Source organism: Trichechus manatus, unplaced genomic scaffold, assembly GCF_000243295.1.
Source record: "Trichechus manatus latirostris isolate Lorelei unplaced genomic scaffold, TriManLat1.0 scaffold00062, whole genome shotgun sequence".
Taxonomy (NCBI): Eukaryota; Metazoa; Chordata; class Mammalia; order Sirenia; family Trichechidae; genus Trichechus; species Trichechus manatus.
In genome coordinates this window covers 10,826,156-10,847,724 of record NW_004443998.1, presented here as the reverse complement: position 1 = coordinate 10,847,724, position 21,569 = coordinate 10,826,156, and the positions used below count along the sequence as shown (strand labels likewise).

General features: G+C 37.3%; 2 protein-coding genes across 9 annotated transcripts in view; one reads left to right on the top strand and one right to left on the bottom strand.

The window, feature by feature from the left end:
* Window positions 1-21,569, top strand: part of GYG1 (glycogenin 1) — an 85,133-nt gene that overhangs the window by 35,589 nt on the left and 27,975 nt on the right. For 2 of the 4 annotated variants that reach the window (XM_023733916.1, XM_023733918.1), the window contains exons 6-7: window positions 2,344-2,563; window positions 5,161-8,308. In XM_023733916.1, coding sequence (XP_023589684.1) covers window positions 2,344-2,563; window positions 5,161-5,334 — 394 coding nt within the window. In that variant the 3' untranslated portion in view covers window positions 5,335-8,308. Of the gene's footprint in view, window positions 1-2,343; window positions 2,564-5,160; window positions 8,309-21,569 lie in introns of those variants that run through there. The other 2 variants (XM_023733917.1, XM_023733919.1) reach the window with 2 other exon arrangements.
* The window catches only part of HLTF (helicase like transcription factor), a 56,343-nt gene continuing 47,451 nt past the window's right edge, over window positions 12,678-21,569 (bottom strand). For 4 of the 5 annotated variants that reach the window (XM_004379201.2, XM_012556341.2, XM_023733915.1 and 1 more), the window contains 2 exons: window positions 18,544-18,624; window positions 12,678-16,158 (listed from right to left, as the gene is read on the bottom strand). In XM_004379201.2, coding sequence (XP_004379258.1) covers window positions 16,006-16,158; window positions 18,544-18,624 — 234 coding nt within the window. In that variant the 3' untranslated portion in view covers window positions 12,678-16,005. The remainder of the gene's footprint in view (window positions 16,159-18,543; window positions 18,625-21,569) is intronic. The other variant, XR_002824554.1, reaches the window with a different exon arrangement.

Genomic DNA, 21,569 nt, shown 5'->3' with positions numbered 1-21,569 from the left:
TGGATTCAGACCTCCAACTTTTTGGTTTGCAGCTGAGCACGTTAACTATTTGCACCACCTAGTCCACCAAAATCCAGCACTTGAGCCCAGCACCCAAGGATCTGTCCTGTTTACCTTTTCCTACCCAAAGCGTCCTCTCTGGCTGTACTTGGAGGACATGTGGTCTAGCACACACGTGCTCACCTGATGTTTGCCGTTCCCCTGCCCAGAATGCCCCGTATTCTTATCACCAGGCCCTGTCTGCTGTTCAGGCTTCGGTCACATTCCACCAGCTCCACCTCCTGCCCCCCCACCACATCCCACTGCAGCGACCGGGCTGCCTCTGAATTCCTGAAGTGCGCTCACTGTTCCTCACGCTCCTTGGGCACTTGCTGTGTTCATGCTTATTGTTGCTTGTTTGTGTATGCAAGATCTCTTCCCAACCACAGCAGAATCACCCTTACTTTTTAAAGGTATTATTGTGAAATAGTGTATATACAAAAAATTTAAAAATATGCAGTTTTTTAAAAAATACCCACCATCCAATGTAGAGCATAATTCTAACTCAAAAAAAAAAGACCAGATTTACTGGCCTAAAGGAGACTGGAGAAACCTCGAGAGTATGGCCCCCAGACACCCTTTTAGCTCAGTGGTGAAGTTACCTCCGAGGTTCACTGTTCAGCCTGGGAGTGGACAGCCCCGTAAAACCAAATGAGATTAACGAGGTACAGGAGTCCAGTGACAAGGGCTAGAAGGCAGAAGGGGACAAGGAAGCTGGTGATAGGGAACCCAAGGTTGAGTAAGGATATTGTTGATGTGTTGTGAGATTGTTAACCATTGTCATAGGGCGACATTTGTAGTAACAAATGAGAAACTATTTTGTTTTGTAAACCTTCATCTTAAGTGAGAATAACAGCACAATTGGAAGAGCGTAGTCAATGTCACTGAACTGTGCATGTAGAAATTTTTGAAACGGTGTATCTTTGGCTATGTGTACTTTCACCAAAAAAAAAAAGGTTGAGAAGTTAGAGGGTTAATATGTTGTGGGGTTGTTAACCAATGTCATAAAACAACATGTGTACTACTGTTACATGAGAAACTATTTGTTCTGTAAGCCTTCACCTGAAGTACAATAAAATATTTAAAAAAAAAAAAAAGATACACATACCAAAAAAAAAAAATACCCACCATCCAAGTTAATAGAACACAACCAGTACTTACAGCCCTTTTTGCCCCTTCCCAATTAGTGTTCCCTCTCCCCCAGAGCAATAGCATGAAATTGATCATTTAGTTTTCTGTTCTTTAACCAATACTTTTGCTTTACCTGTTTTTGACATTTATATAAGTGTAATAATACATATATATTTTCATTCTGTTCCTTTTTTTCAACATGAAGGTTTTTTAAAATTCATCCGTGTGGCCACATGATGCATGTAGCTCTGATTCGTTTTCACTGCTATGTTGTAATCCCAGCCATGGTGTGATGAGAACACACCAGAAGTTGTTTGTCCATGAAAGAAAACAGAATGGAGAAGTAACTCTAAGATCTCAGTGGCATTCAGCACTAAGCATGTATTTCTTGCTCGTGTGTTGGTGGGTCTGCTGGGATAGCTCTGATGGTCCCAGCTGGGTTTGAAGCCAAGCCATGGGTTTAGTCCACTTCTGTGCCGTGGGTCTCAGTCTTCTGGAACCAGCAGGCTACGTAGGACACATTCTTCTGCAAGCAGAAGTTGCAGCTTCTCAAAGGTGAACAAAAACAAGCAATGCTTCATTAAAACACACTATCACTTCTGCCCACATTCGATTGGCTAACACAAGTCCTGTGACCATGGTGAGCATCAGGGAGGGGGGACGTATACTCCCATGCGAGGTTGGGAGAAGGAGTGGACACTTGCTGAACACTAACATAACCCATGAACATTCGGGTTGTTTGCACTTAATGACTCTTTCCAGCAATACTGCTGCTGAGAGCAATGGATTATATGTGGAAGTTTCTTTAGACCAGATGCCAGGCAGCTGAGCTTCTGGGTGGAACACCACTATTTTCTCCTTTACTAGGTAATACCAAACCGTTTTCCAGGTGGTTGTATTTTTCCTGTCAGCAATGGATTGGCGTTTTGTTTGTTGCACTGAACCACTACATTTTTTTTAATTCCCTAGTGTTTATAACACTGAGTTGACCTCAGATATTGCCATTGTCCAATGATTAGCAAGGTATCTGTCTCACAGTTTCTCAGTGAGGCCAGTTTCTTTTCTAATCAGTTCTGCAGATGGACGGTGCCCTATTAAAGCGACATAACAAAGTGCTCCTTATCTTTCTGACGGTGCTCGGTGTGCACTAACCAACTTGTGTTCACTCGGCAGGTTCGGTGCAAATGCCAAAGTCGTGCATTTCCTGGGACAAACCAAACCGTGGAATTACACTTACGATCCCAAAACAAAAAGCATGAAAATTGATGCCCATGACCCTGCCATGATTCATCCAGAGTTTCTCAACACATGGTGGGACATCTTCACCACCAGCGTTTTACCTCTGCTTCAACAAAGTGGCCTTGTCAAAGAAACCGCCTCATACCTAAAGGTGGTAGGTTCTGTTTTTTTCTTCCGGATAATTTTATGCTGTGGTTTGTTCTTTTTTTTTTTTTTTTGTAACTTGATATATCAGTAGAGATGGGGAATGTTTAGTGGTATTTTAAACAGAGATAAGTTTTTGTGGAAGGAAAACAATGGCCAACTTAGAAAGGAGAAATACTATCAGCCAAAACTGAAGTAGAGTAGGTTCTGTGGCACATTTCATGGGCTCTGAGAACATAAGGACGGTTTGGGGAGTTTTTTATATACATACATTATCTTTTAACTATAAAATTCTTAGCCTGGTGCCTATGAAAAGATTGAGATTATTCCTAAAGTAGTAGTCTATAAAAATGAAGGATGCCCCATTTCATGTTTTAGAAAAGGCAAATATTTAAATATCCCTGTTTTATATTTGCCATCTGCTTAGAAGAATGAGTTTGCAGTAAAAGTCACAATAACATGAACATAAAACAAATACTTTTCTAGGATTATTTTGCTTTCCTATGTTTATACTCCTGTGGTTATTACAGGATCCTGGAAAAGGAGTCTCTTTGTCAGAGGGAAATGTTGGCATTTAAAATAACAACCTGCTTTAGCATCTTTTCTGACTAAGGGTCCTCTTTTGCAGTTTTCTAAACTTTAGAAGGAGTTGGAAGAAAATGAAGAATTAAACTGTTACGTTATATGTGACAATATAAAGAATAGAAATGAATGAAATGTAACGCAGTCTAACTGATGAGTTAATTATCTGGCTATAAGAGATTATAAGGTCTTAAGAGAGCATTCTCTTTTCAGTGGTATAAATTTTAGGCACTTATTAGCATTTGCATCCAAATATAGTGTTTTATAGGATTATGAAAGAATACTTGTACAGCACTTGGAACAGTGCTTGGCATATAAATAAAAAACAAAACAAAACCCATTGCCATGGAGTCGATTCTGATGCATAGCTACCCTATAGGACAGAGTAGAGCTGCCCCATAGTATTTCCAAGGCTGTAATCTTTATGGAGGGAGCCCCTGGTGGTACAGTGGTTAAGCACTCAGCTGTCAACCAAAAGGTCAGGACTTTGAACCCACCAGCCGCGCCATGGGACCAAGATGTGGCAGTTTGCTCCTGTAAAGATTACAGCCTTGGAAACCCTATGGAGCAGTTCTGCTCTGACCTACTGGGTCGCTATGAGTGGGAATTGACTTGATGGCAGTGGGTTTGGTTTTTTTTTGGTGGGGGGGATCTTAATGGAAGCAGACAAATTAACTGAGGCTTAAAGAACTTAACAGGAATTTCTTTAGTTTTGTCACAGACTGGTCAGGTCTGAGAGACTTATCTTTGTGAAAAATGTGAGATGGACCTTGTTTAACGTATTTCTCTACAGCTCAGAATTAAATATAGCACTTTCTGAAGTGGCAGGAAGAATTTTCCTCAGTTAGATACAGCACACTTGGCCTGACCTCTCGGGCTTCTCTCCTGGGAAAGGTCCCTGCCCCCAGATTATGAGCAGAGGGGTCTGGAAGAGCCCCCCGCGCCGCCCCATTCCTGCTGCACGTGGAAGGCAAAGGCAGGACTTCTTACGCGGCCTTTAGCTATAATACAGTCCCACAGAATCTGCCCACGTACCTGGAATTCCAGTATATTTAAATATATACATATACACCTATATTTAATTACATATAACAACAAAAACAGGTGATCAGTAACTTTTTTTCCTGAGGTAACACATTCCCTCTGTTAACAGCAATGCCCGTATGTACTGTTGTGCCTTCCTCTTTCGCTAAGATTTCCAGTACCTTCTCACCACAGAGCCTTTTAAAGGATAGCACTGGTATTCTTTTATGGTACCTTTGAAGTTACTGCTAATCCTATACATAATGAGAATCACATTTAATGTAGAGTAGGTTTGTTCTGTTTCCTGCACGTTTACGCTGTTCCTTCTGCAATCCAAGGACTGAGAAATATGAACCAAGGAAAGGTGAAGATGGGAATTGAAACAGTTGATCAAAACTAAGCAGATTAAATTAACAGAAGCTACAAGAATAGATACTACTCCGTAATCCACATGAGAGACTGACCAGGCAGATGAGTTTGGTACATAGTCTGAAACCACGTAGTTTTCATTCTTACTATGTGGCAACTTGTGTATGTGGTGTGGCTCTCTGGTTCTTTCTGAAGCTCAGCCTCTGAGGTATCGTTTTGTTTAAGTTCTCAACCTTTCCGAGCCCACACAGATCGAGAATTTATCGTGAGACTTGTGTTTCCTTCTCCATCCATCTTACCCTTTCTAATGAACTGTTTGCAGCTTTCAGACTTGGTCTATACACTGGCTTTCTCTTGTGGCTTCTGTAGAAAGGTATGCAGAACTTAAACATTAACCCTAATCTGTTCTCCCAATGTTTTCACTGAGTCAAGAAGTCTTCATTTTGTTAGGAAAAAACCATACAACCCTTGTATTTTCGTGTCTTTTGTTCGTTCGTTTCGTGTAATACTTCTCAGTTTTTGCTACTTTGCATGATAATCCATCCTGGCTTTTCTCACCTTCTTCAATTTATTGCATTCTTTAAACCAGTTTTACTTTCAGCTCTCAAGGACTCTGATATGCTCTCCTTCTAGGAAGAGGTCTCAGGAGACGTGTCACATCTGTCCCTAGGGGAGACCCCAGCTGCGGCACAGCCTTTTGTATCCTCAGAAGAACGGAAGGAGCGGTGGGAACAGGGCCAGGCCGATTACATGGGAGCAGATTCCTTTGACAACATCCAGAAGAAACTTGACACTTACCTCCAGTAGAGACACTGCTGTCTTCCTGTGAACACACCCGCTTCACAGGCTCTTGTTTCTGACAATTAGTATCTGGAACTGGGCTGAGGAAGGTCTGTTACAGTTGCTAGAGGCTTTCACCAAGACTCCATCAGATGAGGGGGTTTTGCAGGACAGCAGGTGAGAACTGGGCAAAAGTTGTGAAGTAGCTATTCTGTTATGTGGACAGTGTTCCGCTTTTCAAACCTAAACATATGCAGCTACCGTTGCAGAAGTGCTCGATGCCGATTGCCAATATACGTGGTAAGGGAAACTCAACATTAAGCGATTAAGTTGGCCATATCAATCTTTAAAATGTGCAGAGCCAGGCTCCCAGTCTGTCTCCCTTCAGAATGGGGACATAGCATCTGTCCCTTGCTTGCTCGTTGTACCCTTCACTAGAGCTGCATTTTAGAATTGCCTGGAGGCTGCCAGAGATTGTAATTCCTTCAGGTAAAGGCAGCCTGTAACACTGCTGAGTGATTCATAAACACAGCACCAGATGGAGTTAACCCATTTTATTGCCTAGTCTTAGTGTATGAAGACGTTCACCAGTTTTCCATGTACAGCAGGCAGCATGCTAAAATGCTTTTGTTCAGTTCTGCATTATAGCAGTGTGTTCTCTGAATGGTTACCTGCATTGGAACCCTATATGAAAAATAAAGACTTATTGCCATATCTTGGTTGTCTAATTAAGAAAGTCCCCCACCCCGCAAAGAAAAGGTTATTAGGGAGTTTTTCACAACTTGAGAATTCTGTCATTGTTTTCGAATTCACTGTAAGGTTTAATCCTGGGATATATGCTTTAAAAATATCTACCAAAAAAACCAAGCCCGTTGCCATCAAGTTGATCCCAACTCATAGCGACCTTATCGGATAGAGGAGAACTGCCCTATGGGTTTTCCAAGGAGAGGCTGGTGGATTCAAACTGCCGACCTTTTGGTTAATAGCTGAGCTCTTAACTCCTGCACCACCAGGGCTCCAAACATACCTAAGAAATGTGTAAATCTAGTGTTCTCTAGTGATGGTGACGGATCTGACAGATGGAGCAAAGTGAGATCAGATTTATCTAGTCTGTCATCTTCATTGCCTCTCCATGTTGAGTACTCAGATATTTATCCTGTTGGAACCTTCCAAGTACTGTAACCTGAAAATCATCATAGGCTCATTGTTCATCTCTGAACGTACTCGATAGTCTTTCAAGGCACTGGTATCAGTATTGGACCCACTGCCTTCTCACGTTTTCTATCCATGACTTAAAATGACAGAATGGAAACAGAAAGCATATTTATTAAATTTACAGATGATTCTAGGTTGCGAGGGCCGGCAAGCTAGGAAGGGGTAGGATCCAGAATTACCTTTTAAAACTAAATTGAGTAATCAGAAACAAATCATTCTATTAAAGAAAGCAGGAGAGTGGACAATATGGGTATACAGACACAGGAAACTTTAGAGGTTTAATTGGGCAGAAGGCCCAATGGCTTTTATGACCTAGCCTTGGAGGTCACGGGCCTTCATTTCTACAGTAATACCTTATGGGTTACACGGGTCAGCCCTCAGTGTGGGTGTGAATGAATATGCAAGAGGCATGGATACCTAGAGCAAGAATCATTGGGGCCACCTTGGAGGGTGGCTACCACAAAAGCTCAAGATGAACATTTGGCTAAAATTGTAAAATACTAAATGGCAAATGATTTCTGAAGATGAAACCACAATTATTTGGACCGGCAGAAGTGAGTTGCTATAATCTTCAAGTATACGAAGCATTTGCTAAACAAGCATTTATGAAGTGCCTCCATGTGTCAGGTGCTGTAATACAAAGACGTCTCAGATTACTCCCAAGGATACCTGCAGTGGGTGGTTATGAGCTAAACTCTTCCAATGAGAATCAAATCCATAGAAAAATCTAACTCAACAGAAATTTCATCACAGTGTAATTTGTAAATCATACAAATGAGCCTTTGACTCTGGACATCTATCTGTAATTTCAAAGTTCATTCTAGCCCTTTGTTACCTTCACAACCCCAGTGGTCATAAAGCAATCTGTCTGGTTTGAAGAAAATATGCCATGAGTCAGGGTCAACTCCATGGCAATTGGTTTTATTCCAGAAATAACATCTACCAAAATATTTATTTAATCATCATAGTTTCACATCATACACAATTTGAGTTGACATACATTTAAGGTAGACAACACTAAATAAAATTCAAGTTCTTACTGAATATGGTGTCACACATGTGATACATATTAGGAATACAGACTTGTATAAAACTTAGTGTCATATTCTAGTAGGAGACACAAGAACAAATTACAAATTATGCTAAACGAAGTACACTGACAGCATTAACAGGGACAGTCTAATCATATGGTGGCCAACAAGGACCTCCGTACGATGCCATTTAAGCTAGAAAGAGGCTCTGAGAGGGAGCCAGCTGATGGGGAGGGGAAGGGAGAATATTCCTAGCAGAAGGATCTGTGCGAGCAAAGGCCCTAGAGCAGGCAAGAACTTGGTAGATGTAAAGGATTCCAAGACATAGGATGAAGTGGTTTCGTAGGCCATGGCATAGACTTTGGATTTTATTCTAAATTCTGTGGCAGTCGATTGAAGAGTTTTATTTATCTACTTTTTATTAATGGGCAATTATAAACATAACCCAAAAGCAAGCGGAATAGTATAAAGAACCCAGCTTCAACAGCTATGTCTCATCTATACTCTCACCTGCCAGATTATTTTGAAGCAATTTCATCTGTAAATATTTCTATATATAGATCTTTAAAAAGTAAGAAAGGCCAAAATATTCATTCCAAACTTCCTCTAGTATCGTTTTTCTTCCCCCGATTTGTTAGTTTGAATCAGAATCCGAGTAAGGTGCAGGCAGTGCCGTTGGCTGATACATCTGTGATACACTCTAGTTTTCTTACTCCTGTCCCTCTTGTTGTTGTTATTGCAGTTTGTTTATTGGAGAAACCAGATCATTTCTGCCGCAGAATCTCCCTTGTTCTGCATCTTGCTGGTTGCTACAATTTGACGTGTTCCCCTGTCTTCTGTATTTGCTGTAAACTGATCTAGAGGACTTGATCCAATTTGGCAACTTTATAGTCATGTTGAGTACCCCAGAATCTCTGGTTATCTCAGATCATCATGGATGATTATTGCCTAGCTATATTATTAGGAGTTGCAAAAGGGTGATGACTGACAGTAGGTGAGATATTTTTGTAGACTCCCATTCATCAATAATTTGGTTACCCTGAGGTTCAGTTCCTGTAGGAGGGCAGGATGAACAAATGGCTTGGTTCTTTCACTAGTATACAAAATAAGGAGTTGGTTTCCTAACATCCAAAGGTAACTAGGAGGGTTTTGGAGGGGTTTTAGTATCTTTATGAATTAATGGATTTTAAGTTTCAATCTGCTGAAGTTATTCTTAAAGATGATCTAATTGTCCTAACTTTGTGATTTACATTTTAAGAACAACGCTTTTGCCGCTGTGTAGAAAATCGTCTGAATGAGGTTAAGAGTAGATGGGAAGGCCAGTTTAGCTTCCTGCAGCAGTCCTGGAGAGAGACCCAACTGAGTCTCCCACCTGACTGCTCCTGAAAACACCAGACTTGTTAAAAATAGTTTCTTGGGCCTCATCCACAGACATTCTGATCCAGTAGGTCTAGGTTGGAACCATAGTATCTCCACTCCAACTATCAAGCACTCCAAATGACTTTGACCCAAATGATACCTGAGAACCACCTGATACATTATTTACACTAAATACAACAGGGGTCAGGTGATTTGTAACAGATGGCAAATAAAGAGGTGAGGTAGTTGTTACATGGTAGGGAACTCAACTTCTAATTAGATTTTCCAAAAGCATCTCAGCTCCTTGAGAGATGTAGGAAACATTAACTTAAGTAACATCTACAAATATAAAAATCATTGTGTGATGTTTTTGTTATCCATCCTCAAGTCAGCCCCTGACTCATGGCAGCCCCATGCACAATACAACACTGCCTGGTCCTGCGCCAAACCCATGATTGGTTGGGATGGGACCATGATGATCCACAGGATTTATTGGCTAATTTTTGGAAGTAGCTCACCAAGCCTTTCTTCCTAGTCTGTCTTAGTCTGGAAGCTCCACAGAAACCTGTATAGCAATATAGCAACAAGAAGGCCTCCACTGACGGATGGTGGCTGCACATGAGGTGTATTGGCCGGTCTCCCGCATGGACAGCGAGAATTCTACCAGAGAACCACCAGTGTGTAGTGTTAACCTTTTAAATGTCACTGAGATTTCAGTTATTTAGCTAAGGAAGACTTAACTTGGCTTCTCAAATAGGGATTCTGTGAAATGTCATATGCTATGGATTAACCCAAAAATGTGTGTTGTAAATCCCACTATACCTGTGGTTGTAATCCCATTTGGGAAGGTTCTGTTACGTTAATGAAGCAGTATTAGTGTAGGTTGTGTTTTAAGTCAGTCTCTTGAGATATACAAGATTAGGCACAGAGAAGCAAGCACAGATGGGAGAAGATAGATGTCACACCATGTGAGATCTCCGAGGAACCAAGAAACTGAAGCTGAAAAGAGAGGCTCTTCCCCCAGAGCCAACAGAGAGAGAAAGCCTCTTCTAGACCCGGAGTCCTGAATTGGGACTTGGTAGCCTTCTAAACTGTGAAAAAATAAATTTGTTAAAGCCACTCACTTGTGGTATTTCTGTTAGAGCAGCACCAGGTAACTAAGACACCATGGTCTGCTTTTTACTGTACTGATTATTCCAAGTACAAAAAGGTACTAGAATCCATTTTTAGATTTAGATAACTTATTTGATAACTTACTAAGTTTCATATGCTGAAATTCAGTATCCTTTAAGGAAGAGCAATGTGGAATAAAGCAAAAAGAAGACAGTATTAGGTATTTATGTCTCAATTCTCTTATCAATTCTATGATGTATGGATAGTATCCCCATTTTGCAGATAAAGAAATCAGAGGATAGAAAGGTATCCTTGCAAAAGGTCACATAGTAATTTCAAATTCTTCTCTCACTCCAGTGCATACTCTCTCTGCATTAAAGAAACCTATGGTCAAAACAATGTTTAGGGAAAAAAAGCAGAGATCAGAGAAACCTGTTTATTGCCAGAAATCTGTGCAGTGACACGTTTAATAAGGAAAAAGCTTTCATTTTGTTTACTATGAAGGTAAGCCTTGAAACAGGGCTTACAAAACACCTTCTGCGAAGGCTTTCCCAAATAGGTTGTCTGAAATTGTAACGTAAAAAATAAAGGGGTAAGAAAGTCCAAGGATGTTTAGTTGTGAATTTCGACTCGGACAAGACTCAGCTTTAAAATGAAGACTTTCTTACAACCTATATAGAATTATTCTGTTTTCACAGTTGTTTTATTGGCCCCAAAGAGGTAAAATTTCTCTCCTACGACTATACTGTGATACTGTGTTGTCCTCAGGGGCCCTGGGTTTTGCAGGGCTCCCTACCCTACACTGACCAGCTCAGCACGTGTGATCTACTCTATCTTTATTCACTTTTAATTTTGTGAGGTTTCTTTCTCGATGCCAAGCCTGTCCACTATCAGTTCTCCTACTGGAAGTATGTTTGCCTAGAACAGGAATAGGAAAAGAGTTAAATGTTCAATAATAGGGCCATTGAATGTTAGTGCTTTTCTATTGTATCAAGTGTATCAGTTCACTGAAGACTATTACTTTGCTGGTCAGAAAACTTTTTTGCTTCTGGGTCCCTGGCTGAGGCGAACAAAAACCTAGTCTTCAGATAAATACCACTGCCTTATTGCTGTAGTCATGCAATAGGCAATCCAAGTAATTAAGTGTATTTTGGAACTCTGCATCTGTATCAGAAGAGATCACAAGATTCAAAGCTTTTTTTTTTTTTTTTAATAATTGAGAAATGATGTAAGAGCACCAAATTTGGTGGGGGGGGGAGTCACACATTATTGTATCTATTAATTTTTGTTTACTATCTTTTGTTCCCTATTTTTTACACAATAGCATAACAAATAAAGCTCTGAGTGAAAAAGCTTACATAATTTCTGAAGTATTTAGTAAAGACTATTAACTTTGGAAACACTGGTGGCGTAGCGGTTAAGAGCTACGGCTGCTAACTAAAAGGTCAGCAGTTCAAATCCACCAGGCGTTCCTTAGAAACCCTATGGGGCAGTTCTACTCTGTCCTTCAGGGTTGCTGTGAGTTGGAACTGACTCAACAGGAAAAGGTTTGTTTTTTTTATTAACTTTAGGAATCAGACAAGTTTGCCATAGAAGATAGTATATAAGGTACAGGAAGGTGTCAAGTTTTGAGGCTAGGAAGTCACTGCACTAGGCTAACAGCTTTCTTTTCCTTCCCTGACTTTCCAAGGATATGCCTTAATTAAGGTGAAGTATTTACTTTTCCATTCAAAGGCACACCATTATACTGCAGAATATTTTCTAGGGAGCCTAAAATACCGAGAGTAAGATGTTTAAATACGCAGCAACTCAAATTACAAGAACATACTTTTGTAGAGGTGCTCGACACGTTTACTTTTTTACCTCTTGTGACCAATGGTGGGTATAATATAGCCTTCAGCTGAGACAAACTTAACCACACCAAGGTCAAATCCATGCCTTTGGGGATTAGCTCCATGCTTGGTCAAGGTCTACAGTTCATGTATAAAGTGAACGTTTAAGTCTCCTTACCTACAGCTTACAACTGCAAGAAGCATATTAAATCTCCTTCACAAGACCATTTTCTCATGAAATATTTACCTTTATCAATATATTGATACCAGTACAAAATTTTTAAAAACCTACAATGTATTATTAAGGAATAACCCTCTCCTCCCCCTCAAGAAAAAGGATAAATTAAGGATTCAGGAAGCCGTATCCTGGTTAATTTTACCTGCCTTTATATTTTTAATAAATGGGCATGTTGAAAAGACTTTCAACAATGAAAACTTCACTAAAACGTTAAGTCACTGCCTTAGTAAATAGAGCACAGATTTAACAATATATCGTTTTTACAACTTGTATTATCACTTCTCATCAGATTAAATACTCTCTTGAAACAGCTGACTGGGTTTCAAGTATGTAAAGACATGCCCTAGAATTTGTGTTTTATCACTAAGAAATCATTTTGACATTTGCCATCCTTCTAAATGAAATCCCAGAGTAGTGTAGTTATCTTAAAAGTCTTGGATACTTGGTTCAGGTTAATGGAGGTGACCTGTACAACCTCCAATATACATGAAATTGTATGTTATTAGAATTATATTCCCTTTTCATGCAGAAGTCAATTTTCATATTTAAAAGTAGAAATCAGGAAAAATTTATCAGGAAAAAAAAGTGTTGAGCAGGAAAGCTGAGTATGGAGCTGGAAAAAAGGTAAGAAATCTCTCATTTTAACTAGTAAATGATCTGATTGGGAATTATAAATCATTTATCCTTCTGAAAGGAGTAAATTATTAGTAACTTAGCTGTCAAAAAAAAATGTTACCCAAATATGCATTGTCTTTCTCCATTTTTAGCATTAAGGGTTCATATAAAAGACTTCTGTCCTTTATTATTACCATGCAGTAAGTATAAATATATTAACATGGGAGAAAATGTGTCTGCTGACAACAGAAAATGTCCCCTTTGAAGGTTGGCATTACTGCAAGGAAGCATCCCAATTATTATTCACAGCTATCGGTATTACTGGCTTTTTTTATTCAGGGGAAAAAAAAAACCAAACCCCTTGCAATGAGTGATTCTCACTCAAGTACGATACAAATGAGGTATCAAATTGCAGAAATCTAGAACTTGTAAAGCAGGTGACAGTGCAAACATACCTACATACTTAATGAATGAAATGGAGAAAGTTATTCTCTGTTGGATTATACCTTTTGCAAATATTTTAAAGTTAATGTAGCTAAAAACTTAAAGGTTAGTTAAACATTCGAGTTCTTTTTAATGAGGTAAACAAAATTTGCCCACCTGTTTTTAATGGCTGTCATCCAAAATCTAATAAATGAAACTTTGGCAAGTACAGTAAATAAAATGAATAAAACATACACCAATGTCTGACATCCCCCGACAGAAAACATACACTGCCTGAGGATAATTTCACTGGTACTCACTATAGGGTCGCTATGAGTCGGAATCGACTAGATGGCAACGGGTTTTTTTGTTTGTTTTTTTTTGTAACAAACTGCTTAGGAGTTTTTCTTGGTTGACTATTTCCCATCCAAGAGCTGGAATTAGAGAAAAATCTACAATGATCCAAAGTGTTATGTATTAATACCACTATACGTAGATATCATCACAACTCCTTTACTGCAGGTAAGGGAATAATAATAACCCGAGACAAGGTTTTTGAATTTTTGAAGATCAAGGCATTTAAAATAAACTTTCAAAATTTATATACTCTGATTTCTGACCAAGAAAGTCACAGTTAAATTGAGCAAAATAAAAAAAGGTGGTAGGAATGTAAGTTACTCAGTTAATCACAGTACTTTAGTAAAAAGTAATTATGTAAAACAGACATCTTCACAGAAGTACGATATTTAATGAAAGATTTTTTTAAAATAGTCATTAAAATTATGGGACTGAATAAAATTTCTGAAGTTTTTATTGATTTTAAATTTAAAACAAAATCCAGTTTGAACCACAAAATTCAGTTTGAACCACAAGTGTGAATACAATATCTTCAATATATTTCTAAAACTATTAGTCTACTCAATAATGAAACAGAATTAACAGCATAGCATAATGTGAAGTTTTCATTCCAGTAGTTTATATATTTTCTTACAATTTAAAAAAAAAACACCATTTAACAGAACTATACAAAAAAAACAAAAAGGCATTTTTAAAATGACTTGCCAAACTTACATTTAAAAGCATAACTCTGCAAATGTTTGGGTAAAGAAGCAAGTCAAGTCTTTACCTTTACAGTAAGTTTTTGAGGCTTTGCCTTTTTAAGCAAGAAGACTGTCATTTTGTGCTGAAAACTCTAACTTAATCCCACTGGATTATTAATATATAGAAAATCCACATTTCCATATTTCGTGATATCCAGATCAACCTGATTTTCTTCTGTCATGCAGGTTGGGACCTATATTCATTGTATAAGTTGAGTACTCCCAGAAGGTAAAGCACTTCCCTACTGCTCCTAATGCTAGCGGACCAACCCCAAGTTATTATCCCACCCTTACAACTGCAGAGAGATGTCCTGGTCCTTTTTCATCAGCATCCCCTTAAGATGCTGCCACTGAGAAAAGGGAGAGCTAACCCACTGTTCCCTTGGAACAAGAGACAGGGCACAGAGAAGGGAGGACTTGGCCAGTGACAGACCTAACACATACCTTAGGTGTGTCCCACACAACACAAGGCCGCCTCCAACCCTCTCTATTTCCAGCCAGGTCCCTTCTAACAGTGTAAGTAAAATCTAAAGCGTTCTTAAGTCTACATCGTCAAGCACGAGACTTCTCGTTACAGGAAGTAATCTCTTCTTTCTTTGGATTAAAAAAAAAAAAAAGTTTCCCTTAAGGAAATACCACCATTGACTACCTAACCTGATCATTAAACTTATTATCTTGTTTGTTTTAAATATGACTCAAGGAGTCATGAAGAATTCTGTGGCAACTACTATGAATTTGCTTATTAACAAAAAGTAAGAAAAAGATGATTAATTCTGTAGGTAGATGTAAGGATGAATTATTTAAATTCCAAAACCAAATTCTCATTCTAAACACACAAATTTTTACATTCAGGTTTAAGATGCCTTTAAGGGCTGCAATGACCTTGCAGGTCATCCAGCCCAGCTTCCATCCAGGTATCATACCTCCCACATACAGTAGTCTTCTGAATTATAAAACTTTATAAAGATATTTCCCAAAAAACCTACATAAATAAAAATTATCTATTTATAGAAATATCTATTTAGCAATGCATAATTTACATTTTCAAATCAAACTGGGTAGAACTGGTTTTCTCCCACATCCACAGACTGTATTTACACCTTAAACATCAAGTTACATTTAAACAATGACTACAGTACCACCTGACTAACATGGAGAAAATAGCGCTACTAACACAGTCTTTAATTTTTTCATGAACATGAAATTACAAGCAACTTGCTAACCTGGACTTTGGTCTCTTATAGAAGGTTTGGTTCCGGAGTGCGAATATGGTTTTTGAAAGGCCAATAAAATCAATCTCTTGAATAGTCAATGTATATATTAATCATTTACAAGGACGGGGAATCCACTGCATCACAAATGGGAGGCTTTGGTCAGTAACCACACGTGCCCAACGTAGAAAATAACTTCTTTACTTGGTCAAAAGTATAAAAGATTTGACCTCATTTGAAATACGAAAAAGCTGAGTATTTGGGAGATATATGAAAATACTCAGCATACCTACTATGAAAAGTGGAATAACAAAGTAATTTTTTTTCCTCAAAAAATTATCTTAGGCCACAGTATAGAACGGAACTTATTGCTATTTGAAGTATCACTAAAAATAGAATCATGTACAGAAGAGATTGTGTCAAGAATACCTCTTCCCAAATATAAAATATGCCCCTTGCAGAAGACATACTCTCTAGGCCTCATTTCTAGAACTCTGCATTTATCTCATTTCCAAAACTTCTGTATGTACATCCAAACTGACCTGACTAAAACTTCACAAGTTATAAATCAATTAAAGTTTTGATTTCGTTAATTTTAGCTTGTTTCATGTCATTAGCATTTGGTTTTTTAGTTCCAAAAGCTCCAGCTGCAAGTTCTCTCTTTGTGTTTTGTATTTTCAGCATATTTTCTTCAACAGAGTCCTTTACAATGAACTTTAAAAGAAAAAAAAAAGGGTTAAACAGGTTAAGTACTTTTTAGGTCATTATTTAAAATCTTCAATGGAAAAAAAAAAACACTACTAAGAAAACTACATCAACTATTATTGAGACACATGAAGAATAAATATGCTAACACCACTGTCTACTAAAAAAAAAGAAAAAATCTTTGAGACATGATGAGAACAATGGTCTACTATAAAGGCATTTTTTTTCTTACAAATATTACATAGCTTTCAAGAATGTATAATAATAACCTATTAGAAACTGGTTTAGCACCTTTTTTCTCATTATAATGAAAATATTCAGATTAATTATGTCTGAACATTGCTTTCCTTTATCACTCTACATGATTTTTCTATATAAAGAATATGGCCTTAGCAACAAAAGTTACATCTCCTAACTCCATCATACCAGAAAAGAACAGCACAAAAGAAGAAAACTATTTAGGTAACTATGAGTTACAAAGATAAATGCAAAACTGAAACTAGAATTATTAGTAAAATGAATTTAGGACTTTATTTAAAAAAAAAAAAAAAAAAAACAATTTTTCCAGGAATGCAACAATGAGTTATTATCCAGTATAATTCATAACATTAACAAATTAAAGAGGAAAAGAACACATGATCACCTCAACAGATGCCTAAAAAATACTGACAAAATTCAACATTTATTCCTGATTAAAAAAAAAAAAAACCTTGATAAAAACCCTCATTAAGTCAGGAATTTAAAAAATATCCTCAACCTTATTAAGGGCATATACCAGCTACCTAAGAAAAACATCCTTAATGTTAAACAATAAAAATGTTCTCAATAAAAATAGGAATGAGTCAAAAATGATTGCTATTACTACTATTCAACACTGCATAGAGATCCTACTTACTGCAGTAATTAAAAACAAAGAAGCTGTTATACAGCTTTACTGACATAGATAAAAAATATATAATGGGAGAGAGATACTATCAATGTTCCTGGATAGGATGCTCCTTATTTATAAGGAAGTCAGTTCTCAAATTAGTCATAAATTCAATACAAGTACAAATTCCAAACAACATTTTCAATAAAGTTCAATGTAAGAGTAAATAATAACTGATACAATTTTCAAAAAGAAAGGTAATCAGAGCACCCTGTCCTACCCGATATCAAAACATACTTTATAAAAGTATAGTTATTATAAGAATATTGTCCTAGAAATAGGAAGAGATCTAAGGAACAGAACAAAGTCCATAAAGAGACCTGTGTAATACATACGAAAACACATGAAATAGTTCATGACTGTAGGACATTTCAAATCAGTGGGGAAAATGATGGAATTTTCAAAAAAACGGTGATGGAACAAATGACTCTTCATTTGAAAAAAGAATAAAGACTTATACCCACATATCACTAACCGTAAACAAAATACAAAATAAAATCCTCCAAAAAAATTAGAAGTATAGGAGAATAGTTTTACAAATTTGGAGAAAGCCTTCTTGTCCTAATCAAGACCATAAAATCCAGAAGCTAGAATGAAAAAAGTTGGTATTTTTTAAATCAAAAATTTTTAAACTTTTTCATGACAAAAAGCAGATAAAGTTCAAAAATAAGCAAGAGACTGGGATAAATCATTTCAATGGATAAAAAGGTTGCTTTATACTACAAAACTACATTGTACCATAACCATAGTTTATACTGTTAACTATGAAAACTAGGTAAAAGGTACAAAAGGAAACCACAGAAGAAATATTAATGGACAATAAATATGTGAAATATGCTCAAGGTCACAAATAATTAGGCAGATGCAAATAGAATGGAACTCTCCTGACCACCACCTAAACGTCGGTTTACAGCATTCTCATATACCATTAAGCCTGTTTTGAAAGCAACCTGGCAGTCAGTCATCTAATAAAAATTATAAATCCAGAATTCTAGCTTTCTTAATCTACGTAGCTGTATATGCACAACGTATGTACAATAAATCTTATTATGACACCGTTTGCATTAGCAAAAAATTGGACTGGTTAAAGAAATTATGATGTATCTATATTATGAAACATCATGCGGTTAAAAAGAATGAGTGTGACCTAAATGTACAAATACCGAGAAGTTTCCAGCACATATTGTCAACAAACAAAAACATTCTGCAGAATAATAAAGTATGATCAATTTATCTTTGAAAGAAATTTTTTTAAGGAGATATATATATAAATGTGACAGTATGTAAATATTCAGTAAGGGATCTTGAAGTATATATATTAAACTACTAATGGTGGTTGCCTCGTATTTTGCTCTGTATAATTCTATTTTAATCTTTTACAATAATATATTCAAACATTATTTGTGTAATTATGACAAAAAAAAACATTTCAGCCTAATCTTTAAATAAATGGTTGACAAACTCACTTTTGTGATGATAACTTCTTGTTTCTGGCCAAGTCTATGGCATCTGTCAAAGCACTGGTCTTCAGCAGCAGGATTCCAGGCCTGACAAGAAGGAGAGTTACTCTGTTACTGTCCTGGTCTGTCTGCGTAAGGCCTTTCATTTCAGTATCACTCATTAACCTTTTTCTGACTGACATTACAAATGCACTGAAAACAAATACTGTCCCTCCCACTGCCATCACTACTATGACAGGCAGGCATTCTCATTGCCGCCACTGCACTCCATGGCTTCTAGTATGTAGTCAAGGGCCCCACACATAGTAAGCATCCAACATAAATATTTGTCATTAATTTCTTTCTGCTTTGTGGTTTTTATCATTGTAAAGTGATCTGTGTCTGCTTAAAGAAAAAAAAAAAAAGGTCACCCATCCTGTTAGATGATTTAATTTACATCAGAAAAGATACCCAATTCTTTGGCCCATTTATAAAAAGTTTTCTCTGCTTTGGTTCTTTTTTCTTTTACTGTCTTCCATTCATGAAATAAAACTATAAAACAAGGTTTCAGGAGTAAAGTCCTAAAAATTATTTTAAGACTTTTTTGATACAATTTTCTATATCTGTATTTGAAATCAGCTTGACTTCAAAAATTGATCTAAAAAAGTAACATTAGTAAATTAAGCTTTTTCATCATGAAACTGTCTTGACTTCAAGAATAAGATGATGAATCAACAAAAGAGGTAGAATAATCAAAAAGATACAGAGTTCTTCAATCTAGAAAGACAGCAGTTAAGTAGTTTTTAGTAATATCATAAATTGTCTAGATGTTGCTGTGTGCCAGCAAGTTGAGTCAATTCTGACTCACAGGGACTGTAGGACAGAGTAGAACTGCTCCATAGGTTTCCGAGGCTGTAATCTTTACGGGAACAGATCTTCAGGTCCTTTCTCCCTCAGAGTGGCTGGTGGGTTCAAACAGCTGACCTTTCGGTTTGCAGCCAAGCACTTAACCATTGTGCCACCAGGGCTCCTACTGTCTGGATAGCATGATTAATTATTCCCTACACAACAGCTTAAAAAATGAACAAAATCATGGCTGCATATGTAAATGACATGTTTACAGTATGGTTTACACTTATGCTTTTTTTCCTTTAATTATCTTGAAAACTATGGAAAGGGAAAGTTTTGCTATTAACATGCCGTAACTTGAGTTTTGGGTTCTTTTTCACTATGGAAGTTAAATTTAAGAATATACTTAGCTTTTATTTTCCCAAACTGTCAGATTTAATATTTTATATTTCACAACTGGACATGTTTTAAACCGTTATACCAAGAGCCCAGGTAAAATGTTCCTTTCTGTTGCCTGTATTTTGTCTAGGAACATAATAATGAGCTGGCTATACATATATCTAGTATGACTACCAGGAATCAAATAAATTTACTTCATGATTAATAAAAAAACGTAAGCTTCCATTTTCACAAGCAGGATTAAAGAAGCAATTTTAGCTTCACCAGAAGCACACAATGGAATATCAAAATATCACCATACCTCTTATGCAACACTCCATATGAAAAAGAAAAGATTTTCATGTGCAAAAAAAGAGAATTTTTTTTTATTGAATCTTACTGTTTTTCTGGGATCGGGCTTTCGTTTGATTATATACAACATTGGAAAGCTTGAAACATTCAACGCAAAACAATTAGATTACTATGAAACTGCCAAAACATTCTGAAAACGTTTTTAATTGACTAAGAGTTTACTTTCTCATAAACTTTATAATACTAATTAAATTACACTATTTTGATATTAAACAGCCTCTTCCTTATCAGGTACTAAGATTGTAAAAACGAGAAAATAATCTGGGAATTTGTCCCAGAAATCAACTTCTAGGATATCATGGGGTTAGTTAATATGTGACTTCATCTGTAGTTAACAATGGATTTTTTAGTATAATAACCATCAAATACTAAAATCCTCACAAAGATTTAAAACTTCACCCAGGCTGCTAGGGCAAGAAAATACAATTGACCACTGCCATCCGTGACATCGATCTGAAAGCAATTAACGCCGAAACATGGCTCTAGTTACAAACCTCCCAGAAAGGATACCCCAGCAGAGAAAACAAAGCTTTGGTAACATCTACACACATCAACTAGGCAGCCTCACCTGAATAGTTCAAATTTGAATCTCAGATTTCTACATGTTATGTATACTCCGAGTTTCAGGCAACAAGCTTTAACACTACAAATTTTAAATTTGTGAAGCACCAAAATAGCATGGGGCTGCTTCTAGCCCAAATAGTACGCAGTGCAAATTACAAACTAAATTAGTACAGGGTCCCTCCAGCATAAAGAGTTCCTCTGTACAATTAGAAAAAGGTGCTCCTATGGGGGTTCTCTCAAGACACAGCTTGGGGAGTAACGTTCAGATGGAATTTTAGCTCCCGTTTTCACCCTGGGCTTGCACTGCACAACAAGTGGTGACACCACATGAGGTACTAAAATTTACCCAGAACATTCCATTAACGGTATTTCTCAAACGGTGATCCTGGGCTACCTGCACCTGCATCACCTACATGAAATGTTCAAAACGCAGCTTCCTGGGTCTCATCAAGAACTAGATCTTTGAGAGCAGAGTTCAAAAACACAATTTTAACATTATGCACATTACAACCCAAGACCGCTCCAAATTCCAACGGCATTTTTTAATGAGATGGAGAAACAAATCACCAACTTCATATGGAAAGGGAAGAGGCCCCGGATGAGTAAAGCTTTACTCAACAACACAGTGGGAGGCCTCAAACTACCTGATTTTAGAACCTATTATACCCCCACAGTAGTCAAAATAGCCTGGTACTGGTACAACAACAGATACATTGACAAATGGAACAGAATTGAGAATCCAGGCATAAATTCATCCACCTATGGGCAGCTGATATTTGACAAAGGCCCAAAGTCCCATTAATTGAGGAAAAGACAGTCTCTTTAACAAATGGTGCTGGCATAACTGGATATCCATCTGCAAAAAATGAAACAAGACCCATACCTCACAC